This window comes from Zingiber officinale, chromosome 1A (genome assembly GCF_018446385.1).
Source record: "Zingiber officinale cultivar Zhangliang chromosome 1A, Zo_v1.1, whole genome shotgun sequence".
In the NCBI taxonomy this organism is placed as follows: Eukaryota; Viridiplantae; Streptophyta; class Magnoliopsida; order Zingiberales; family Zingiberaceae; genus Zingiber; species Zingiber officinale.
Genome location: NC_055987.1, coordinates 189,431,869 through 189,455,629, shown reverse-complemented (window position 1 = coordinate 189,455,629; position 23,761 = coordinate 189,431,869). Strand labels below are relative to the sequence as shown.

At 37.5% G+C, this 23,761-nt stretch overlaps 2 protein-coding genes across 3 annotated transcripts; one reads left to right on the top strand and one right to left on the bottom strand.

Annotated features, from left to right (window-relative positions):
- Positions 1-4,596: 4,596 nt before the first annotated feature.
- Positions 4,597-6,200, bottom strand: LOC122038802 (uncharacterized protein At1g66480-like). Its single transcript, XM_042598744.1, has 2 exons — positions 5,267-6,200; positions 4,597-4,873 (listed from the first exon to the last, which is right to left on the bottom strand). Exons 1-2 carry the CDS (start codon positions 5,849-5,851, stop codon positions 4,829-4,831), a joined length of 630 nt encoding a protein of 209 aa, XP_042454678.1. The 5' UTR covers positions 5,852-6,200; the 3' UTR covers positions 4,597-4,828.
- A 5,634-nt stretch (positions 6,201-11,834) lies between these two features.
- LOC122038801 (putative 1-phosphatidylinositol-3-phosphate 5-kinase FAB1C) lies at positions 11,835-20,500 on the top strand. Of its 2 annotated transcripts, XR_006127941.1 has the most exons (12): positions 11,835-12,972; positions 13,059-13,832; positions 13,918-14,071; positions 14,179-14,523; positions 15,666-16,475; positions 16,571-16,905; positions 16,999-17,125; positions 17,208-17,369; positions 17,476-19,002; positions 19,077-19,334; positions 19,656-20,005; positions 20,214-20,500. XR_006127941.1 is itself a non-coding variant. In XM_042598743.1 (11 exons), exons 1-11 carry the CDS (start codon positions 12,533-12,535, stop codon positions 19,908-19,910), a joined length of 5,187 nt encoding a protein of 1,728 aa, XP_042454677.1. In that variant the 5' UTR covers positions 11,835-12,532; the 3' UTR covers positions 19,911-20,120. The 2 variants fall into 2 exon arrangements, 1 of the variants encoding a protein (XP_042454677.1); XM_042598743.1 differs by lacking the exon at positions 20,214-20,500 and having other exon boundaries at positions 19,656-20,120.
- The last annotated feature ends 3,261 nt before the right edge of the window (positions 20,501-23,761 follow it).

Genomic DNA, 23,761 nt, shown 5'->3' with positions numbered 1-23,761 from the left:
CACCAACAAAAATGGCAGCACTATAATGGTGACCTATATGCCAGTTCTCAGGCGAATAATGACACCTGACGGCAAGAACAAAAACCACTCCATCGTAGCAACAAGTAAAAAGAACAAGAGAGTGATAAGCTTCTATTTATAAATAAAAACAACACAAATCTTAACTAGAGTTGGAACCATGACTCTACCAACTCGCAACAGAAGATTTTATGAGCCAACAATTGAGATGAGGTTATGGCAGAGGATTGTTGGGGCGCACAACAATAGTACTTGCATAGGGGATTTGGCCCACATGGATAGAGACAAGAATCTATCATCGCCGCTGTCTTGCATCAAGAAGCTTTAGAGTCTGTCGTGACTGTAGTCACACAAGGTACAAAGGAGAAAGAAGAGGTTCTCAGGGTGGATGAGGTCGCAGGTGGCTTGGTGGATTATGTGTTGCACCTGGTGCACTCACAAAGCTCCGTGTTGTAAGTCGGCATGAAGTTGAAGTCGGCGTTGTCGACTACAATGGTAGGAGGATGAGGTGCCATCGTGATGATGCTCAAGTGCATCGACAAGACTGACAACATTGTAACACCAACCTGTATGTCAATTCTCAGGTGAACATCGACACTCAACGACGAGAAGAAAATCCGCTCCATCGAAGCAATGGTTAAAAAGAACAAGAAAGTGGTAGCCTTCTATTTATAGATAAACTCAACGAATTCCTAACTGGAGCTGGAACCACGACTCCGCTAACTCACAGTAGGAGATTGTACGGACAAGTGACTACGCCAAGGAGATGAGGTCATAGTAAAGGATTGTTGGGGCTGACGGTAACCAAAGTGGTGTTGGTATTTAGACCTACATGGATAGGGACAAGAATCAGTCGTCGCCACCTCGCATCAAGAAGCTTTGGAGTGCATCGTGATTGTAATTACAGAAAGTGCGGACGAGAAAGCAGAGAGGTTTTTAAGGTGGACGAGGTCGTCGACGAGTGGATCATGTGTTGCGCCTAATGCACCCACGAAACTTCGTGTAACATGCTGGAGAAGAGCGGCATGAAACTGAAGTCAACATCGTCACCAATAGTGGTAGGTTGATGGGGAGCCATGCATTGTGATGTAACTCAAGTGCACCGGTAAGATTGACAACGTTTTCAAAACAATGACTATTAAAAAATATTAATTAATTTTATGATGTAACAATATAATTTGTATTTAAAAATTACTATTCTCAATATGAATTCCGACGTATCATATTGAGAGCACAATCTTTTTTTATTATAGAAGACTTTTTAATCAAAGGTTTTTTAAAAGGTTTTTATTCATTGCTACAGTAACAATAGATAAAAGCTTTTGTTTGGGTCACAAAAACATATCATTACCCTTGTAATCGATGCGAGCAAAAGCGAACAAGCAGAGGGGTAAAACAGATAACGAATACACGATTTTGATATTTTCAAAATTGCCTACGCGATCTATTTATGTAGTACGAATGGTTCAGTAAATTACCGAAGTTTGATTGGATTTTGATGTGGTCCAGTTGTGTGACTGTTTGTACTTTTGCAGAGTAGACAGTAGGCATGGCGGATGGAGAGCCACGGTGACTCACAGAGCTCATACATAGGCACACTCTTTGTTCGTTTGTGCTGAATTTGATCTTTTGCTTCCATGTTTTTGGTGTCTAAAATGTGCAAAGCACGAACCAATGGCCATTAGTTGTGAATGATTGATTCGCGCCCCACTAAATGAGCATCGTCATCTCCATGATCAATCAATAATTGCTTGCCGTAAACTAAGAATCTTTTATTGCAACAAACACAGTTTAATACTGAATTAGCTGCGACACTTGCAATATCCACTTGCCATTTCACAAACATCTCGACAGAGAATAATACTATATATGTTTTATATGATCGATGTGAATTATTGGGAATTCAGTCGACGTTTGCTAAAGAATAGAAGATGGCAGGCATTTGGATGGCCACTGGGAGGTCGACAACTCACCGAATGAATGAATCAGGTGGATCTTGGTCCCTATTGGGGGCAGTGTCAGTGTCGACGAGAGGGACCTGCGTTGGTGCCACACTAACTAACATTGATATTTTGGACGAAACCATGTTCATGCCACCTCCGTGCATGGGCTCATCTCTATCCAAATTAGATGGAAACCAGGTCCCCTATCTGTCCCCCTCTTGTAAAAGTTTCCACACCCCGACAAAATATGAAAATTCTAAAAGAAATTTAGCCGTTTGCATCCCAAGGAAGTTTTGTTGGGTTAGGCCTCCTCCTGTTCCTCTTTCACCTCACAATTTGTTGGGCTTTAATTCTTTATGGAAGTTTTGCCCTTGGCCTTCTCAAAGTTAAGCTATGAATGGAATTGAGCACCTTCTCCAACTTTAACAGATCAAGCTGATATCCACCAAATTTTCTTATGTGCTAAATCTCAATCCAACACCAATTGAACTAGGGGTTGGAAGTTAAAGTAGCATTCAAGACAATTCTGTTGAACCTAATTAAGCCTCACTTTATGTGATTAAAATTCTCTGCCTACATTAACCTCAATCCATAGGTCTGGTTTCCATCATACTCATAGCCAACACTAGTTTCACATGTAGTTTAATTGTATGAAGCAATCTCTTGAGCAAGGCATAGAGACTGCCATCCATACTACTGTGGATTGAACTTGATGGACTAAAAGTATGTAGCAATTGCTAATTCTTACCCTACGTTCTTTTTAACATTTTTGAAAATTGTGGATGTGTTCTCATCACAGTCATAAGATCATTTTCAAAGGTAGAAAAACAAAAGGAAAAAAATAACTAACTTCCAAGACTTTGACGACTTGTTCCCTCTCGTCGTGTCTTTCTTCTCTCATCTATTGTTTTCAGTCTTTTCCTGATTTGTTGGTAGAACTTTGAAAATTTGTTGACTTACTGCATGTAGTTAGTTCAAACTATTGGGAGGATCAGTGACAATTAGCATTGATGGTGTGTTTTAGTTTATGATAATAATTATCTTGTTCGTTGAAAAGCTAAGACTTGTGCCAAATTGATTGGATTGGAGATCTAATCTCAATCAAAATCGCGTCTTAAATAAAACTGATGATGGACACTTCACTATCTGATAGAACCTCAGTGGGTTCCATGATATGAATAAGAGCAGATTAGTCATGCAATTCTCTCCTGTCTTTGATTTGTACAATTTTGTTGCCTTTTGGAAGAAGAGTCCATCTCTTTGATGGCTATGTTTTGGCCAAGATATGACATCAAATACCTAATCCTCTGTCCTTGCCTCCCAACACTGTAATCCTTGATTCCTTTATGCATTTTATATAATTTCATATACACATTCCATGAAACTTTATCTTTCTCCTTATAAAATGTTAATTATCATTTTTTGTTAGTTAATGACTTTTCTTTGCCTCATTTCTATATAGGTTTTGTTTGTCTGACACTTGCGTTAGGTTGGTAAAGTTAGTCGTGGCATGCTGACTAACTGAACTACCGAGTCATCTTCACAAAATTAAATATTAGAAATACAAATGTTTATTTGGTTGGTGTAAATCAAACTAGTTTTTTTTTCCGGTTTTTTACACCCGAAGGCAATTAAAGTTGCAAAATTTCTAAACGATACACTTAACTTTCAAATTTTCCAAAGGACGCAATTATTTTCTATTTTATCTCCTTTCGATAATTACTGTGATGTTACATTCAAAAAATAATATAATTGTTATAATAAATTTCAAAAAATAATTGATTTTAGAATTTATGCAGCAATAAAGGCATCTCCAGTGCAATGTTTGCAATGTTTGTGAAAGCTTTGTAGAATTAAAAAAGTTAAATAAAAAAATTGAACTATTATATAGGTGAGGTTTGAGGTTATAGTTTAAGAGTAGTAGTGAAAATTACGCTTTTGTCTTAAAATTAATGTAATATGTATGAATCTATGCAACTACATGTATAAATTGGACCCCAAAAAAGTTCGGTTAGAGCTCTAACCATTAGAGAAGTTTTAATAAAATTTTATAATGTTGATGTAGCATATTGGAAGTATAAAAAACTCATTTAGAACTATAACTATTGGAGATGTTCTAAAATGGTGTTAATTTTTAAAAATCAACATCACAATAGTTTGATTTTTAAAATACAACACCACAGTGAAATTGTTCTTTGAAATTCAGTACCATAGTGGTGATTATCTTTGAATGCAGCATCACAGTGGTATTGATTTTTAAAATATAATACATTATTAGTGTTGATTTTAGGATTTATTATAGCAAAAGGTGGAATTCACCATCCCAACGGCCCCATACAAGCGATATTGATTTTTTAAAAATCTAACACTACATAGTCTGATATTGTTATTTCCAACATTACAATAATGTTAATGCAGTATCAATCGGACGGATAAAATAGGAAACAAATGCACCCTTTTAGAAATATAAAAGTTAAAGGGCGTTTAGGGAATTCTGCAACTTTGTGCAAGGACCAATTGCCGTTTTTTTGTTCTTTTGAAACAAATGCCCTAAGTTTGTCAAGATCCATGCATACTACTTCGAATTTGCTCCATAAAACTCATTCAGAAAGTGTTGGTTACTTTCAGAGCACCATCTACCCAATAATTGCAGATTCCATTCATTAGACTCCACAAAATTCCACACAACTAATGTGGAGGGACAAAAAGCTAATGTTTACAAACTATGATACTTTCTGGTGGAGAATTGGAAGCCATTAGCAGCTACTCAAATTGCACCAGTGAGTAGTTTCCTTGGGAATATACAAGTTATTTTTTCCCTTGAGCATACTGAACTAAATACGAGCTATGGCATGCTTGATGATTGATCAGGCAATAATCTCATCTGGGATTTCAGCAAATCTCGTTCGCTTCTGCAAGAGACAAAGAGCCAAAGTTAAATTCGATGAATCCACAAGTAAACGATATCTATTGACTATTGTCAGTTTCAACAATGACTGCAAATTAACTATCTATCTTCGACTGTTACTGATGTTTATGTTTCAGCAATCTTAACTTGCTACTTCATGTTAGTGTTTATAACTAACTATTCAGTCTCCTTCATTCCAAGAAAGTAATCAACATGATCAAAGGAAGAAGTTTTGGAATCTAATAGCTTCTTAGTACTGAAAGGGGTGAAAGATTGATTGGAGTTCTGAAAGATAAAACTTAAAACAGAGTTTTCTAATCAATTTATCATTTTTAAAGGATTGCGTTGTAATCCTAGGAATGATGTGTGCTGTATCAGAATTAATGGCTATGAATACCTCCTTCCGGCCATCGGTAACGGCCGAGATCGCCGGCTCCGCCGCCGCCGCCCCGCCGTCCCCGACGATGCATAGCTCGGTGATCTTCTCGGCGGCCTCGGTGGGGTTCCTGCTCTCCTTCATCAGCTTCTCGACTTTGGACTTGGGAAGGCGCATCTTGAGCCGGACCACGCCGTCCGCGGCCTCATCTACCGCCACAGCTGACGGCGTCCGCCGGGCCACCGACGACACGTCCGACATGGTCCGGCGGGAGAGCTTGAGGCTCTCCAGCCGCTCCTTGGCGCTCACGCGCAGCGCGCCCGACCAGGCCCTGCCGGCCGGCGACCGCGGGTCCGCCGCCTGTGTCAGCGGCAGCCGGGGAAGCTGGACGAGGAAGTAGAGCTTGCCGGGCTTCAGGTCGGCGTCCTGATCCAGAGGCCGAGCGCGGACACCGCTCCGCGTGACGTCGTCGGAGTCAAGGAGGTTGTATCCAGGGTAATCCTCGAGCACTCGGCCTGCTCGTGCCGGCGACTTGAGCTTGATGGTGGTACCGTCGAGCTTCATCACTTTCACGAGCTTCTTCTTTCTGCTGAGGCCGTTGCCCATCTTTTTTCTCGACGGCGTCGGCGACGAAGAACTTGAGACGGATCGAAAAAATCGATACCGCAGTGTGAGCAATGTTGAGTGATGGAGGTGGTCAAAAGAATCCGGCAGAGGAAGGTCTGAGTGGCGAATTTATCTATTATTTTAACTCACGTTGATCGCCATTGCGGGCGGCACAAACCCTGAAACTACGGGTGTCTTCTTCACCATCGACGCTATCCATCCCAGCTCCTTTTAACCGAGGGATTTGTGTAGGTTGGTAGTGAAGATCCTGAGGCATAGCCACCTACCACTAATCAGTTTGGCGAAATCCCATGCGATGACCAAGGCGCAGCGGTCAAATCTTGAGGAGAATCTATCAGTTTTCCCCCCCTTTTAGGAAAAAATTAAAGATCTTTCTTCCTTTCCCATCTCTTTTTAACTAATTTCTTTTGAAGGAAAAAAATGTTAACTAGTCGTCGAGCCAGAGAGTCGATTAGGAGGCGCAGTTATTTGATTTGCTTTCATATCAAATTAAGCATAAAAATTAGATAGATGCAGCGTTATAACAATATAATGCAAACAGTAAGGCTCTTATTTGATCGGTCTTTACTGTACCAAATTGATTAGAGGATGATAAATTTATCATGTTCACAAACGAGAGAAGATTTTGCGGTCTAGAGGATGTTCCCTTTTCATGTATTGATGGAGATACATGATCTCCACCTATTTTACAAGTGGGGATCATACATCTCCACCAATACATACATAGGGAGCATCTTCTGGATCGCAAAAGCGGTCCAGAGGATCTGGCCTGCTCACAAACATCCTTAGAGAGAAAAAAAAGACAAGATCCTCTGGTCCAGGATCTCTGGACTACCCCTGATCCATTGTTCATTCATTGGTTGGATAAACTGGATCCCACCTATTTAACAGGTGAGGTCCCGTTCATCTACTCAATGAATAGAGAAGATCTCTTCTAGTCTAGAATTTTATGGATAAAAGGATCTGATCTCGAGGAAAAATCCTCCTAATAACCTTCTACAGTGGTACAACAACAATGCCAATTAATCAGCCATCGGCCCAACTGGTCCAAGAAAATGCTGGGCCATCCTATACAAGCCCAAAATCTGTGAGAATCCATGGCAATTCTACAAGCAGGGCACGTTGCAGGAGTTCTATGTCACCATCTATTTATGACGTGATTAAATGATATAATACGAATTGCTAAGTCAGATATATAAACCGCAATTCTCATCCAATCTCCTGTTTCTGTACGGATGAAGCCCAAGAATGCTATGAATTGCCTGCCATGTTTTATTAGGAGACAGCTAACAATAATGAGTGATGGAGCAACTGTATAATATTCTTCCTCCAATATCTCTCTTTGGATCCATTTCTCCACAGCTACACATGAAAACATTTCGCCTCAATCCCTTAGAAACATTCGCTTGGATCGTAGCTAATAATTCCCCATGCACTGAACTTGTGATGGGTCATAGATAGCTAACGATCGAGTTGTTCTACCAAGGCGGTGTTCTATGATAGTATTAGACGACCAGACCGAGACAAATTAAGTTAACTAAATACTCAGCACCAAGCCAACATAGTGTTTAACCTGTTTAATTATCTTTTTTTAATTTACAGAGATTCTCACCGAAACCGGTGAAAGAATGCCTAATCTTCTAGCTTTTCTTTTCAGTGTTAGGTGGAAGATGATCAAGCCCTGCGCACCCTGTTCTACGAGCAACCTTTAGATGATGGAGTAGTCTGAGCTATCATGGTTTGGTACACCATAAAATAAAACCCCTCGGGCTACTGAACTACTCTGTCTTAATTCTCACACATCTAGTGCAGATTAATTAAAGTGCATGCAGTAAGACATACAAGGTTAGTGTACAAGGGACGTTGCCTCAGTTATTGAGAGATCGAGATAGTTTCTATTGGGGACGGGCCAGTGACGTAGGAAGGTGGCGATCGAGGCTATCAATTCAATCCTCGTCGGCTTAATTGTAAGAGTGCGATAAAAGGGCAAAGAAATGAGTAAGGATGTGGCATAATCGCATCGACCTGTACAAATTAAGATGTTAAGCGAGAGCATCATAGCTGTGAAATGGATGGCGACGCCACAGGGAAAGGCATAGAAGCAAATAATTATGATACAATTATGTACCACCAAATCACTTTACTGGATGAATTATATATATAATGTCATCCTATGGATGATTGTTTCAATAAATCTCGATGTTTGATCTCTTTCATGTAAAGAATACTAGGACAAATGTCTCTATATTTCAGAGAGTATGGAGCTCTCTTGAAGAGGGCGCTAATTAAGATGATAGCTTCATCTTTTGCTCCAACATATAAAAGTTAGCTGAGTTTAATCCGATTGAGCTGAGTCCGGCTTACTGAGTTACCGATCTATCGATCTGTCGAGCTAGTTCGAGAGATGATGATTTATTTTAGACATAACTCTCCATAAATCTTTTTAAGTGTGTTATTCTTTATAGAGTTTAAAAAAGTTCTTCAGCAATCTTAAAAAGTCCTCAATAATGTCCAATGAGGCGGCAGCCGCATCAAAATATATATATAAAAAACTCTTACGGTCGTTGTTGGACAGACGTTTCCAATACGACATTGGGCAAGTTGAATTATGGAAAAGGTTCTGAATGTGGATATTGTTTCACTATCGATCACCGAGTCTCGAGCTTGATATTTAATTTGAGAATAAAAGGGCTGTTTTTTGTCCCTCCATTTGACGATTCTTTTTAATTATATATATAATTTTTTCCAAATGTGTAACTTGTCTTGTCGTTCCTTGGCAAGAGGAAGTTTTTCTTTATTCTCCTTCTTCCTGTCATCTGTCCCGGCCATCTTTGCCTCTTTGTTATTTTTAAGCAGAAGTAGCTAAAGCATCTCTTGCCTCTCGTTTATTTTAATGAGCATTTCCATCCCTATTAAATCGCCTTTTGCTGTGCTTGGCCTTCTGATTTTTTTTTTTTAATTATTTTAATGTTATTTTATTCCCTTGAAACATTGACGTTTGATCCCGTCCACCAAGATCATCCTTTATCGTATAAATTTATCATTTTTTACTCTCTCGAGAGAAGAAAGCATGCATGCTTACAAGATGTCTGATGTTATGATGCGTTGTGAGTGTAAATTCTTGTCACTGATGATGAAATTTTAGTTATTGCATTCCTTAAAGAAGCTTATCTCGTTGATGGGTTGATGATCTTTTTCTAGGGCTGGTCTCATGATGGCATGATCAATTTTTGGCGTATTAATTTAAAATATTTAAATTTGAATTAAGAATAGTTAATTCATCTAGATTTATATTTGTGATTATATATATATATATACATCCACTTTATGCCATATATAGGAATTAATACAGCTTGGAGTTTATATATAGATTAGTTTGGTTGACATATATTTGTGATTATTAAAATTCTCAAAATATAATAACCAAAAAACTATCCAGCGTGGACAACTGTGGGATGAGATAAATATGAAACTTTAAACAACACATTAAGTGTAATAAAAAAATGGTTAGTTGAGGCCAGTTTAGTGCCTTTTATTAATATAAATGCGAAAGCTAAATCTTGTTTGTGGAGCTAAATCGGTCGCAATTTGATCTAATTAATTTAATTTGAATTGGATTGTGAGTATCATGTTTGGTCCACCCAGAACATTGAGTCATATATTGATTGACTGGCCCACCTGCAAGGACTAACCCATCCAAATCCCTTTGCTCGACTCTTAATTACCTTTCTCCCCTTAGGACTAACTGCTTCGGTTAGGCGAACTAATTTAAATGGTTTGATTGATTTGACTAATCAAAATAGTTTACTCAGTCCAATCAGACGTTTCACCCCTAATTTGTAAAATCACGATCCAGATAGGATCGCATGATCTTACAATCCAGAAATGATCCAAGAACATTCCAAATCATTTTTGTTGTGAGATCAGAACAAGTTCGGTTAAACTTTAATAATTCTTAGTTTGCATTGGGCTCATATATCTACATTCATCATAGGGTGTAACAACCCTTTTATAGATTATTAAAAATTCTAAATATTTTTAGTCAGTTTTATTAAAGTTATTTTTATCTTTACATTATTAGAAATTTAAATATTTTTTTAGTAGGATTGTACGATTCGACAATTCTAATTATGATTTCATCCATTTTGCATGTAAATAAAGGGGTATCTCATTTTTTTACTATAATGATTTCATCTTAACCAAGCCATTATGTTCATTTAAATCACTCAATTATGTCCGTTTAAATCGATCCTCATCCCCCATCAACACACAATTCTAACAGAGAGCTGAATTAAAGTTTTTTTATGGATAAAGTCCGTACATACATTTGAATTATCAAAATAATAACGCTACCATCCCACGTGCCACCCACCATCCCTCCCACCGAGTCCTCCGCTCGTCCCAGATTCCTATTTTTTCCAAACCGACTTCTCCGCGCCACGCACGCATCGCCCGCTGCCTTTCTCGCTCGCCTCCTAAAGTCGCTCACGGGCCTCATAAACCCGTCGTCCTCGCCGCTTGTCTACGCAAATACGTGCATGCATTTCGCCTGCCCCTCCTCCCACTTCACGTGGAGCTGACTCACCCACGGCGGAAAGGCATGTCCAGAAGCCAACACAAATCCATCCAAGGCACCCAGCAACAATATTTATTAATTAATATTCTCCAAAATTAAACTCTTCTTTTGCAACCCTGCAGGCGCAAAATAGCAGGGGAGCACTGATTCCGTGATCTACTCATTTCCTCCTCTTCCTTCTCATCATCATCTTTATGCGTTGTCATTACCACAATAACCCGAGGATTGACTATGAAAGCGAGCCACCGCAGGGGAGAACGTTTGGCTAAAGTTGTGATGTGACTTCCCGCTTTTTTAACCGAGAAAGTTTGTGAATTATCATGGACCGTTCCGACTTCCGATTCGTCAAGTCAAATATAACCACCGATGAACAGTCACGTGCATCTAATCTACGTATTTATTTTATGAATTTTTGTGGAGGAGGAGAAATTGTTGAAGAAAAATAGAAATATAATTAATTATATTTTTAATGTTGTAATTATTGTAATTAGATGGTTTGAAAGGACATATATCCATTGATTCTCTTCGTAATTCCCCATCCGCGATAATTGACCGTTGGGTAGGGAAGCGGCTGACCCTACCCCAGATCTAACCTCCCGACCAATGGCCAATTAAAGAATCAATGGGAGATTTGTGTTTAATTAGCAAAACATTATTATAATTCGATGGCACGGTCCATTGCCCATGCTTATCTCTTTTGACCCCTTAAAATTTATTATTATTATTATTATTTGGAAAAAAAAATCACACTTAGATTAAAGTGTATTATTCTTTTCATTTTAGACCTATGAATTTGGTAAATTATGTTTTTTTTTTGTCTTCCAACTATCAAATTGTGAAAAAAATTTAGCCTTTTAGGTAAGCACGTGCCGCGATAGATGATGGTCATTTTGCTAGAGCTACTTGGAAATTATAAAAATATTAAAATTTATAAACTTTTTTTAAGTATCAATATTATTATTTTTAAAAAACTAAATTACTGTGGTATATAATATGGAGATGAGCGATCTTTCCATTGGTTTTGTCCAAAAGATTTCTCAGTCGAAAATCTATTATAAAAGATTTATTCGAAATAAATATATTTTTAGAATAAAAATATATATTGAAATATTATTTTACATAGAGGGAAATCCTTTTAATGAAATATGATAATAATAAAGGGTGATATTGAAAAGTAGATAAATTCGGGGAGGCGAAAGGGACTTTTATTTTCTCCTCATATTAATCGTTTTCGTATTCATTCTATCGTCGTCCTTCCGTGCAGAGCCTTTACTTCTACCTTAATTATTATATTTATATTTATATTTATTTTTGAATTTTTTCTATTTTCTAAATGCCGTGGGAAAACTTTCGGTGGCGGTGGTGTATAAATCCATCGGCCATTACACAAGTCGCTTCTTCCATTCCCTTTTGTTTATTTCGTCGTCTCCGGCACCACAACAGATTTCTGCCGTCGCCGAAGATGGGATGCGCCGCCGGGATCTGGTCGCTCGATGCCTGCCGCCCCTCCTGGAGATATCGAGCCCTCAACTTCCGCCGCGTCCTCCTCCTGCCTTTCATTTAGCGTCCTCGGCTTGCTCCGGCTCCCAAGGTCGAGCCTTTTTCTCTGATGGTCAGAGACCCGAGTGGGGCCTTTGCAGAGCAATCAGGGATCGGTTGACGGGTTGAAGCTCCTTCTTTGGCGTCCGGATCTGGTTTCGGGGCAGCAAGAGCCAAAAAAAGGGATGCTGTTTGTGCTTGCTCTTTCCCGCTTCACCCTGATTGTACATAGTAGCTCCCGGTCGCCGGTTAGAGAAAGTTTTGGTCTCTTCCGGAGGTTGTAGGTTTTACGGGTTTTGGTTTTTGTGCTTCGTGCTTGGCAATCGGTTTTTGGGGATTGAAAGGAGTCGGAAGACTCGTTTTTTGTTTTTGTTTTTGTTTTTGGGGTTTTGTTTTTCTACTTTTTGTTTCTTGGGTGGGAGCTTATCTTGTCAGTTTGAAGTTTACGAAAGATCTTGACAAGAGAAAAGAGGGAAAAAGAAAAAAGAATTACGGAGGGAAGGGGAACTGCTAGGTTTTTTTATGACCGAGAGCAGTTTCAGTTTATGGGAGTTGCTAATTACCCTATTCTTGATCTGATACTAAAGGTCAGATCTTGGGCGAGCATTGTTCCTGACGTGTTGTCTGAATCCTTGATGTCGTCGGTCGGTGTTCTCGTTGCGTGCAGCGAGTGTAGAGAGTACTTGTCGCCCGGGTCTAGCTACCGATGCCGCGGCTGTGGCCGGTTGCTGTGCCGGAAGTGTATGCTTAGTGCTGCCTCGACTTCAGATCGAGCTGAACAGCAGATGTGTCTTTGTAACTTATGCTTTCCAGTTGACAATGGACCCTGGGAAGCAGCACAGCCTCATGACATCCCGATTACGGAAACCAGTCCTTTTACATCTCCTAAGTCGCCCTTGTCCAGATCTAGCACTGATAGGCTCAGCCAGTTGGTAGAGCTGCGACGGTTGTCTTCTCCGCGCCTGCTTCATTGCTCAACGTACAAGTACCTCCATCTTTTCTCATCCATCTGTTGACATCTTTAGTACGTTTACTTTACTGATGTTTTGATTTGCTTTCTCATAATTGCAGAAGTTATAATGACCACCAGGGTGAGGATGAGGGGAAGCAGTTTTTCACGCCTATGAGCATATTCTCTCAAGAGTTTTCGGACATAGATTCTATGAGTATCAGTGCTGGAAATGAGTTGTGCAGCTTCAAGTCAGCAAATTCAAGTCCTTTTGACAGTCCGTGTAGATCCATTGAACAAGGGCTAGCTAGCTCTCTCCTGGAACAGACTGTCCTTTTTAGTCAAGGTTCACCACATCAGTTCAGCAAACACAGAGTAGATGCTGAGGATTTACTGGAGAATGCTAATGATGATTCAATTTCTGAGAACGTCATGATAGACGATGATCAAGATAGTCAAAAAGCTGCAGAACATTGTGATTTTGAGAATGATAAAATCTTTTACCCTCCTATCCCTGAGGACGAGCAAGATGATGATGAAACTAACTTCTTTGGATATATTGATGAGGATGATGATGTTGATGAATCATCCAAGTTCTTCAGAACTAGTAGCTTCAGTAGTGATTCCTTCCACAATAGAGAGAAGTCTAATGAGTCTCACAAGGAGGCTTTAAAGAATGTTCATGCTCATTTTAGTGCTCTTGTATCGCAGTTGTTGAAGGGAGAAGGTGTTTGTGCGGGAAGTGATCAAAAGGGGCTGGACTGGCTGGAAATAATATCTTCATTAGCATGGCAAGCTGCTAATTTCGTTAAACCGGACACCAGCCGTGGTGGTAGCATGGATCCAGGTGACTATGTTAAAGTCAAGTGTATAGCATCAGGCCGTCCAAGTGATAGGTATGATATTTTGCTACTTCACTGTAGTTTATAATATAGTTCTCTTTTAGAACTGAGAAATTAATGGTTTATCATTATTTTGCAGCATCCTAGTCAAGGGAGTAGTCTGTACAAAGAATGTAAAGCACAAACGTATGCTTGCACTGCATAAGAACCCTAGGTTGCTTCTTTTAGGAGGCTCACTGGAGTATCAAAAGGCTCCAAATGAATTGGCATCTATCGTATCTGTTCTTGAGAAGGTTGTAGGATTGGCCTTTCATCTATATTCTTCTTCTCTTTATTATTATTATTATTATTATTATTATTATTATTATTATTTTTGTTAACCCAGTTTCATCATATACAGGAAACCAATTACATGAATACAATGCTTTCTAAGATAGAGGCACTTCGTCCAAATGTACTTCTTGTTGAGAAAAGTGCTTCTTCATATGCTCAAGAATATCTTTTGGAAAGAAAAGAGGTGTCTTTAGTGCTAAATGTCAAGAAACCTCTGTTAGAGAGGATATCCAAGTGTACAGGTGCTCAGATTGTTCCATCCGTCAATGGTCTTTCTTCAGCGACGTTAGGGCACTGTGAAATGTTTCGGATAGAAAAAGTATATGAAGAATTCTCATCTACCAAACAGGCAAAGAAGCCATGCAAAACTTTGATGTTTTTTGAAGGCTGTCCACGACGTTTAGGGTGCACGGTAATGATAAATTTAATGTGATTATCAATATTAATTGAAGATGATATGGTGCAATTTTGTTAATTTGTCAAGTCACACTCATTTTGTTTCATCTACCTATAGGAAATCATGATTTATTTGAGAGTTTTTCACTATTGCAATTAAATATAAGCTTTATGCCTTCGCAGACAAGTATATGAAAAAAGATTAGATTCATTAACAGCTTGCATACAATTAAAATGATATTGTACATATTCAACGTGTATTCACGGCTTAATGCACCGATACCCTAATTTTAGACCTTGGATTGCACTTCCAACATGTATATAAGTTTTATGTTGTGTTTGCTTTATGGTCCATAGTCCTTACTCCATCTACAACTTGTGTTAATGATGGGCAGCCATTTTGCAGCCCATTGAATTTTGGGTAGTTGACACTAGTGCTGCACGTGAAGTGGGATAGAATCCTCATTCAAAATAGTACTTGTCTGATTTCTAGGATATTAGTTGTTTTTAGTTGGTTTGCTGCTTATCGTGTTTGAAGTACTTACCAAAGGATGTTTCTTTAACTTCTTGTGCTTTGGACTTTGGAGCACATATAACATCCCCAATGCCTCATCAGCATTTGTCATTGGTTCTCTTGTAAGAGTCTAACATGCGTGTTGCAAATTAAGCTACATTAGCTGAGTAGCAATCCAGCCCACCGTGTAGTTTTGGATGTAGGAGGGGAATAAAATTTTCTGCTAGGTTGAGGACTATATTTAAGATATGAATATATAATTGATTCAGTAATAATAACCGTTGTTGAGGGCATATCTTGCTGTGAGTCATTTTCAGATTATGAGCTAATTGCATTGACATCAAAGTACTGAGAACTGAAGGAAATGAAACTTATTGTTGTTTATCTAAAGCACTCAATGTTACAAACTGGAAATACAGTATTTAAGTGGAACTTAATGTTGTTTTACTTGGAGAGATATTATAAGTTTTACTTTTATGGTACAATAATAACGTGAAAAATGGAGTTTATTATATGCCTTAATCTGATTTTTTTTTAAAAAAAGTTTGATTTTTGATGCTACATCAATAATGTGAAAACATTCTTGTATGTTGACTTATTCAATATTACTTTGTGATCATTTTTCTCTCTATACTTATTTATAGGTTCTTCTGAGGGGTGCATGTCTTGAAGAATTGAAGAAGCTAAAGCATGTTATCCAGTATGCAAGTTTTGCAGCTTATCATCTATCATTGGAGACATCATTCCTAGCTGACGAGGGCGCTTCCCTGCCTAAATTTCCTATAGTGCCTTCAATTGAGTTGCCTAAGAAGCTTATTGAGGCCGATCAATTTCACTCTACAGTTTCTAGTGTGACTTCTCCTGACAAAACTGTTGGTAATAATCATCAAAACGATAGGTCAGGCATCAAACTTGACATAGAGAGGTTGAATCTATCCTTGGATATCATCCATTCACACGAAGAATTACTTGAAAATATTTCAGATCCTCAAAAATCTAACTCTTTGTTTGAGTTAACTAGCATTTCTGATATGAATGAATTTTCTAATCAAAGGGGCACTGCTTTCAAATCCTCTCCATATGTTTTCATTTGTGGGCCAGAAACTGGTTTCTCTTTCAAGGAACCAACTTGCATTTCACCTTTATCTATCCATCCTAGCAATCACCAAGGTGCAATGCTTGAACAATCAGTTAAAGAAAGAAGTAAGGATTCTAATGACAGGCTTCTTATGCCAGAAGATGGACATAATAAGTCAGATATTGCTCTTGAGAATGAAGTTCCTGGAAATTACTTTTCCACTGCTGATAACCACCAGAGCATATTGGTTTCCTTATCAAGCACTTGTATAAGAAAAAGCCAAGTTTGTGAGCGATCCCAACTTTTCCGAATCAAGTTTTATGGTAGTTTTGATAAGCCTCTTGGTAGATATCTTCGTGATGATTTGTTTGATGAGGTAAGCAATTTAGCTGAAGGAATATGTAGAACCCTGTTATATGTTTGCCTTTTTTCGTATTTTCTGATGTTTACCGCTTCTCTGTTTTTGATCAGACATATTGTTGTCCGTCTTGTAAAGAGCCAACAGAATCCCATGTTCGTTGTTATACTCACCAACATGGCAGCCTTACTATCATGGTCAGACGACTTCCTTCTGTAAAATTACCTGGTGAACATGATGGAAGGATATGGATGTGGCACAGATGCCTTAAGTGCAAAAGAGACGAGGATGGAGTGCCACCAGCTGCACGTAGAGTCATCATGTCTGATGCTGCATGGGGGCTTTCTTTTGGGAAATTCTTGGAACTTAGCTTCTCAAGTCATGCTACTGCTAACCGTGTTGCAAGTTGTGGCCACTCACTTCAAAGAGATTGCCTTCGCTTCTACGGGTATTTGATAAAAGAGAATATGTTTGATTCAACCTCTAGTTTAATTTGACTCTTGATATGTGAAATCCAAGCCCTTTTCCCTTTCTCTGGCAGGTTTGGCAACATGGTCGCCTTCTTTCATTATTCCCCTGTAGATATCTTATCTGTTTGCTTACCGCTATCAGTTCTGGATTTCAACTGCCATGTTGAGCAAAAATGGTTGAAAGAGGAGGCAGATCTGGTAAATTATTTATTTTGCTTGTCAGTTTTATTTACATTAAGAGTAGGTGTTATAACAACAAGTTGCAATTTTCTACCTTCAGGTATCCAATAAAATAAATATTTTGCATGATAAGATTTCTGATGTGCTACATACAATTGAGAGGAAGGTCACAACATTTGAGAATGAACCCTTGAAAGCAAGTATTCAGAGACATGCTAACAAGCTGAAGGATTTGCTTATTGAAGAACGGCATGACTATGATGTAAGTGCAACTGCAGCTTCAGAATATTCCTTTGCTGATCTTAACAATTTATTTCTCAAGGGCAAAACTGTATGATAAGAAAATAACCTCTCTTTTGTGTCCATAGGTCTTGCTTCAACAAGTTGCATTTGGAAATACTCAACCCCCTCAGGAAATGCTTGACATCTTAGAGCTTAACCGGTTGAGACGTGCACTTCTACTTGATTCATACGTGTGGGATCGTCGACTTTATTCACTGGACTCGTTGTCCAAGGAGAAAAATTGTACCGTGACTGGCTTGCCTCTTGTTAACTTCCCCTCTAGAAGCAATATGAGCGATTTGAGGGAAGAAATATCTTTGACGGATGAATCATTTAGTAGCTTGCCTGGAGAAACTGCTGCAAAGTCACCTTTTTCAGGTACAATTGAAAAATCAAGTTTTCAGAAGAAGAAGAATGAGGATCTTAGCTTGGAGATTTTTGACTGTAACACAAACAACATGGTTGAAATGGACTTGTCCATAGAGGGGTACTTAGGCTCAGCGGGTTTTAACTTTGTCTCTAGTCAATTTGAAGACGACACACCTGTGTTTGGTGACAATGGAAGTACTGTTTTGGAGAACTCAACTTTGCCCACATCTAGCCTTTCAGATAAAATTGATTTAGCATGGAGTGGTTCTGGTCAGCCTCTGATGGATGGACCAAAAGATTGTTCAGAGGTTGATAAAAGTGGATTTCTAAAGGACACTCCATCCTACAGGAGGGTTAATTCCCCATTAAGGGTTCATTCGTTTGATTCTGCTTTAAAATTCCGTAGAAGAGTAATTGGTGGTTTCCTTCCTGCTTCGTTGCATTTAAGTTCAGTGAGATCCTTTGATTCCTCTAGGGGTCTTTCAAGCATGGCAAACAATCCACTTATAAGCATGAGAAGAGCGTACTCACAGAGTTCTCCAGTTCCCAGATTGGATAATTTTCTCAATCGCACGCCTATGCATATTTCACCGATAATGGATAAGATGACTGCAGGGGCACGGTTACTATTACCTCAAAGTGCTCTTGACAATATTGTTATTGCAGTCTATGATGATGAACCCTCCAGCATCATATCCTATGCTATGACTTCCCAACAATATGGTGACTATATAACATCCTGTTTAGATGAAATTGAGAACTTTAGTATGAGCAAAACTAGTAGTTTTGGTAACCATCACAGCAACCATGCTGATGGAACAGGTTTACTACCTCATCAGGCTGTTCTTGGATCTGAGGAGCCTAAAGTTTCTCGGGTATTAGACTCGAAGGAAACTCATTTCAGAGTTTCTTTTGATGATGAGTATTCCATTCCTTCAGATAAAGCAAACTTTTCTGTTACTTGTTACTTCACAAAGCAATTTCATGCACTAAGGAAGTTATGCTGTCCAAGTGAATTGGATTACATACGCTCCTTAAGCCGCTGCAAGAGATGGAGTGCACAAGGTGGTAAAAGCAATGTTTATTTTGCCAAGTCATTGGATGAGAGATTTATCATAAAGCAAATCACGAAAACAGAGTTGGATTCTTTTGAAGATTTTGCTTCAGAATATTTCAAATATTCAACAGAAGCTATTACTTCTGGTAGCCCAACCAGCCTTGCCAAAGTCCTTGGTATTTATCAGGTTAGTAACTACTAGTCTTCTACCATTATACTTCAGGTAACATCGTTGTATGATCTTCTCATTACATGTATCAGGTGTCTGTTAAGCACTCCAAAGGTGGAAGGGAAATGAAAATTGATGTCATGGTAATGGAGAATCTGTTCTTTAATAGGAGTATTTCAAGAATTTATGATCTCAAAGGTTCAGTCCGCTCTCGTTATAACCCTGATACCACGGGAAACAATACAGTTCTACTAGATTTAAATCTGTTAGAGATGAAACCAATATTTATAGGAAGCAAGGCCAAGAGAAGATTGGAACGTGCTGTTTGGAATGATACTTCTTTTCTGGCAGTAAGCAGCCATTCCCTTTTATATCGATTACAATATTTTTTGTATATTTTAATTGCTCAATTATTTAACTATTTACTTCTTTTTATTGAACTTAAATTAGAATGAATTGCATATCTTTTTATCTTGGGTAGCGGTTCACATTATATAAAAACTTCAAATCATAATAGGTTGTCTTTGTGTTCTTTACCTTACGCAATGTTTTTGAATTCTTGATCGTAGTGGTATCATTTTTTTCTCATCGAACTTAAATTTTCCTGTGAGTATTTTATTTTATTTTTCATCAGTCAAATTTTCTAAATTCTTTCTCCCCATGCTTTGCAGTCTATCTATGTCATGGACTACTCATTGCTTGCTGGCATCGATGAGACAAAGAACGAGCTTGTTATAGGAATAATAGACTACATGCGACAATACACATGGGACAAGCAGCTCGAAACCTGGGTAAAAGCCTCAGGCATCCTCGGTGGCCCAAAAAATGCGACTCCGACTGTAATATCACCATTGCAGTACAAGAAAAGATTCAGGAAAGCCATGTCAAATTACTTCCTTACAGTCCCTGACCAGTGGTCGTCTTGAGCCTCCTTGTCATCGTCTGCAAAGATGTTCGATCTGTTCCCACGAATCTAGAGTCGAATTTGTCAATAAAACTCATTCCAGAAAGATGAGAATAGGTATCTATTTATCCCCTATTCCATTGATTTATTCAATTGCCCCTACTACCTGTATCAGGCTTTTTAATCATATGGGATGGATCTTCTGGGCATTAAGGATACATTATCTTTCTAATGCTCGGACGCTAATTCTTTAGTCTTATTCTCATATGTTGTAAGATATAAGGTGAATTGTGTACTCGATGGATTCAATGGCTTGTTTACTCAGGTGGATGCATAGGAATGAGGAAACAAAACAGGGGAGTTCAAAGAACAAGTTTACGATGAAAAGTGATCATCTATCCCCTCCCCGTTCTTTCTTCCTATTCAACCAAAATACGGATATGGATCGCATTCGAATTTGTTCCGTCATCCTTGATTGTAATTGAGTGACAACACTCAACTTCATTGTTATATTAAAATACGGATATGTCAGTTTGACGTTCTGAAAAGTATAGTCTGATGCTAATCCTCGACTAGATTTAAAAATGAGGCTTGTAATGCATTGGTTTTTTATAGGTCCCACTATGAGGCTTGTAATGCATTGGTTTTTTATAGGTCCCACTTGTCCTGTAGGTCAATGGCCACGTGGAGTTGTCAGTAAAAATGACGGATATGACCTAAAAATAACTAGATGTAGCCTCGATGAGACTAAGTCTCCGATCAGAGCGATTCAAATGCCGACACGTATCTTGACGTAGACTTATGTTTCGACACTATCTCTCAGTGTCGGCTTAGCCCCATGTTTCGACACTATTTTTCAGTTTCAGCTTTCGATCTCGACATCTACTCTAATTCAATCATAAATTTTGATACTATCTCTCAGTCTCAACTTCTAATCCCGACATCTACCTTAACTTAGTCTCAGGGTTCGACACAATTTCTTTGTTTCAACTTTCGATCCTGACATCTATCCTGACTTAGCCCCAAATATCAGTATACATCGACTAATCTTGGGTAGGGTTATAAATGTATTAAATGTTTATGAACAAATTTTATATTCGATAGAGTTTATTTATGTTCGTTCAATACACAAGATCGATTAAATAAATAAGCTTGAACAATTTGTTAAACTAAATAAATAATCTTGAACACATATGTGTTCATCTTGTTAACGTTTATAAAAAACGTCCGTAAGTAATATTCATGAACCATATTTATTAACAAAACTTTTATTAATATGATAAATAAAAAACTTTTAAAATAAATAAAAAAGTTTAAATTATCAAGTAAGTAAAAGTTTCAAACAAGTTTGAATTAAGAGTTAGATAACATCTAAATGAACTAAGTTCAAACTAAATTCGAATTGAAAGCTCGATGGTATTATCGGATCTAGGTACCCGCAGATGGTATTGTTAGAAGCTCGATGGTATTATTCACTTATCAAAATTGAGATAAAATGAGACCTAGATCTAGGTATTTGGGGTTGTTCGATCCTACCTATGATGAATTCGTAGATATTTTTCCTTCAAATGGAATGCACAATCACGGAATATTGGGCTTCTAAACTGCCCGTCATGAGCGTTTCCCGATTTATCCTGACGATCGGTGTGAAGTTTCCATGGGACTGGACCGGTCGTCTCAGGTTCGGTGTTACTTAGTTCAATATTTTTTTTGAATTGAAAGCTTAATAACATCTAAATGAATCAAACTCAAGTTAAGCTCAAGCTCATCAAAAAATAAACCAAGTAAAATTTAAATAATTATTTTAAAATGGAGGAGTTCAAATGACAAGTGCCTAAGCAGATGGTATTGTCAGATCTTGGTCTCATTTTATCTCAATTATTGATCAGTGAATAATGAAAATTAAAAGAATCAAATTGATGATTTCGGATGAAGAGTCACTTCTATTTTTTTTCCAGCGAGTCGGCTAAAATAAATTATGTGTTAACTAAAGGTGTGTTTGTTTTGTCCCATTTTTATTTGTATTTTCTGAAAAACGTGTATTTTTCATTTTTTAGAAAATGACTTTTCTGTGTTTTTCGTTTTTTTAGAAAACGCTCTCTAATTTGCTTAAAAATGAACGTGGAAAACGCAAATCAAACGCGTTTCTCATTTTCTCAGAAAATAAAAATAGAAAACAGCGTGGAAAACGTAAACCAAACGCCCCCTAAATCTTTTATATTATATTTTTTGATATCTAGTGTTCTAAACCAGCGGCGGAGCCGGGAATCAAAATTATCGGAGCGAATCGTGAATTATAATTGATACTATTAATTAATTAATTAATCTTTTTTTTTTAAAATATATATATAAAAATATGTGAATAGCAATTTTTTAAAAATAAATAATATTGAATATATTTAAAAACATAGAATAAAAATACTTTAAAGTTGTTCTCTTTGATTTTCTTAGAATTTTTAATAATTTTTTTAATGAACTCGCGTAGATAACCATGGAATTGGTTAAACATTCTTCTTCATTTTATTATGAATAACTATTTTAATAAGTTTTATAGTTAAAAATACTAATTTTTTTTATAAAAATGAAAAGAATTAAAACAAGAGGAATCAACCTATCAACTATATATATATATATATATATATATATATATATATATATATATATATAATTCTTAAATTTCCCAACCAATACATTATTTTCTAAAACTTCACAACAATAAAATTTTTGACTAAAAGTTTAAACTTTAAAATTCATTACTATTCTCAAATAATCGCAACTAAATATTCAATATAATTTTAGAATTATTAAATTTACCTCAAAGTCGCATAATTTCACAAACTAGAACAATAAAACAATCAACCTGAAAAATCTCAAACCAAGGATCTAGACTGAGTTGAGAATTCCTCAAAAATGAAGCAGAATCGATTTGGGCCAAGCGGTGATTTTACTAAAATTGTTGACGAAAACTCGAAGGGAGGAGATGGTCATAACCGAGTTTGGTCAAAAATTTTTCTAGGATTCGAATACACACAGCCATTACCTAAACTCTAGAAAATCATTGACGAAATGATAGACATCGAAGGAGAATGACTCGCATATGACCTACGCGAATTAGGATTTATTTTTCACCATTTCTTGCTAAATATTTTGATTCAAGCCTTTTTCCAATAGTTTGTTTTGTGGCAATCGGTTGGAAATTGGAAGGGGGAGGGAGCTAATGGGAATAGTCAATGAGTTTGTGGGGACTTAAAAAATAATGAAAAAGCATGTAAAAGTTAAGTGAGGCTGGAGCCCATCCTAGCCCAAGGTTGACTGCTCTGCCCTATTCTAAATATTTTTCAGAATGAATTTAAATATAAGAGAAACTACATGAGTTGCAAATGTAGAGTATCAAACTGTCGAGTGCTTGAATCGACCTAGTGTTGAGTGAGCCAAGCTACCGAGTGCACGAACTAGCCAAGTGTTGAGCGGGTAGGGTTGCTAAGTACTCGACCTGGTTGAGTGTTGAGTGGGTCGTGTTAAGTGGCGACTGTCGAATATCTACTAGTGTTGTCTTGAAATAGATTTGCCTCCTTCATTGTGTTCGGGAGATTATGTTGGACGACTATTTTCAAAATGCAATGATAAGATCACGATTACCACCAAGCATATAGATTTTTCGCAATATCGTCTCAACTCGTTCGAGGCCCTAGGGGGAAAAAATAGATATTTAATATTTTTTAAAAATTAATATTAATTTTTGGAAATATTTTTTTTATTTTTTTGAGATGTAAAAATATTAATTAAAATTTTATATTGATGCTTTGATAATAATTTTTTAAATTGATTAAATTATTGAATTATTTAATTTTTCAAATATTATTGAACTTAAAT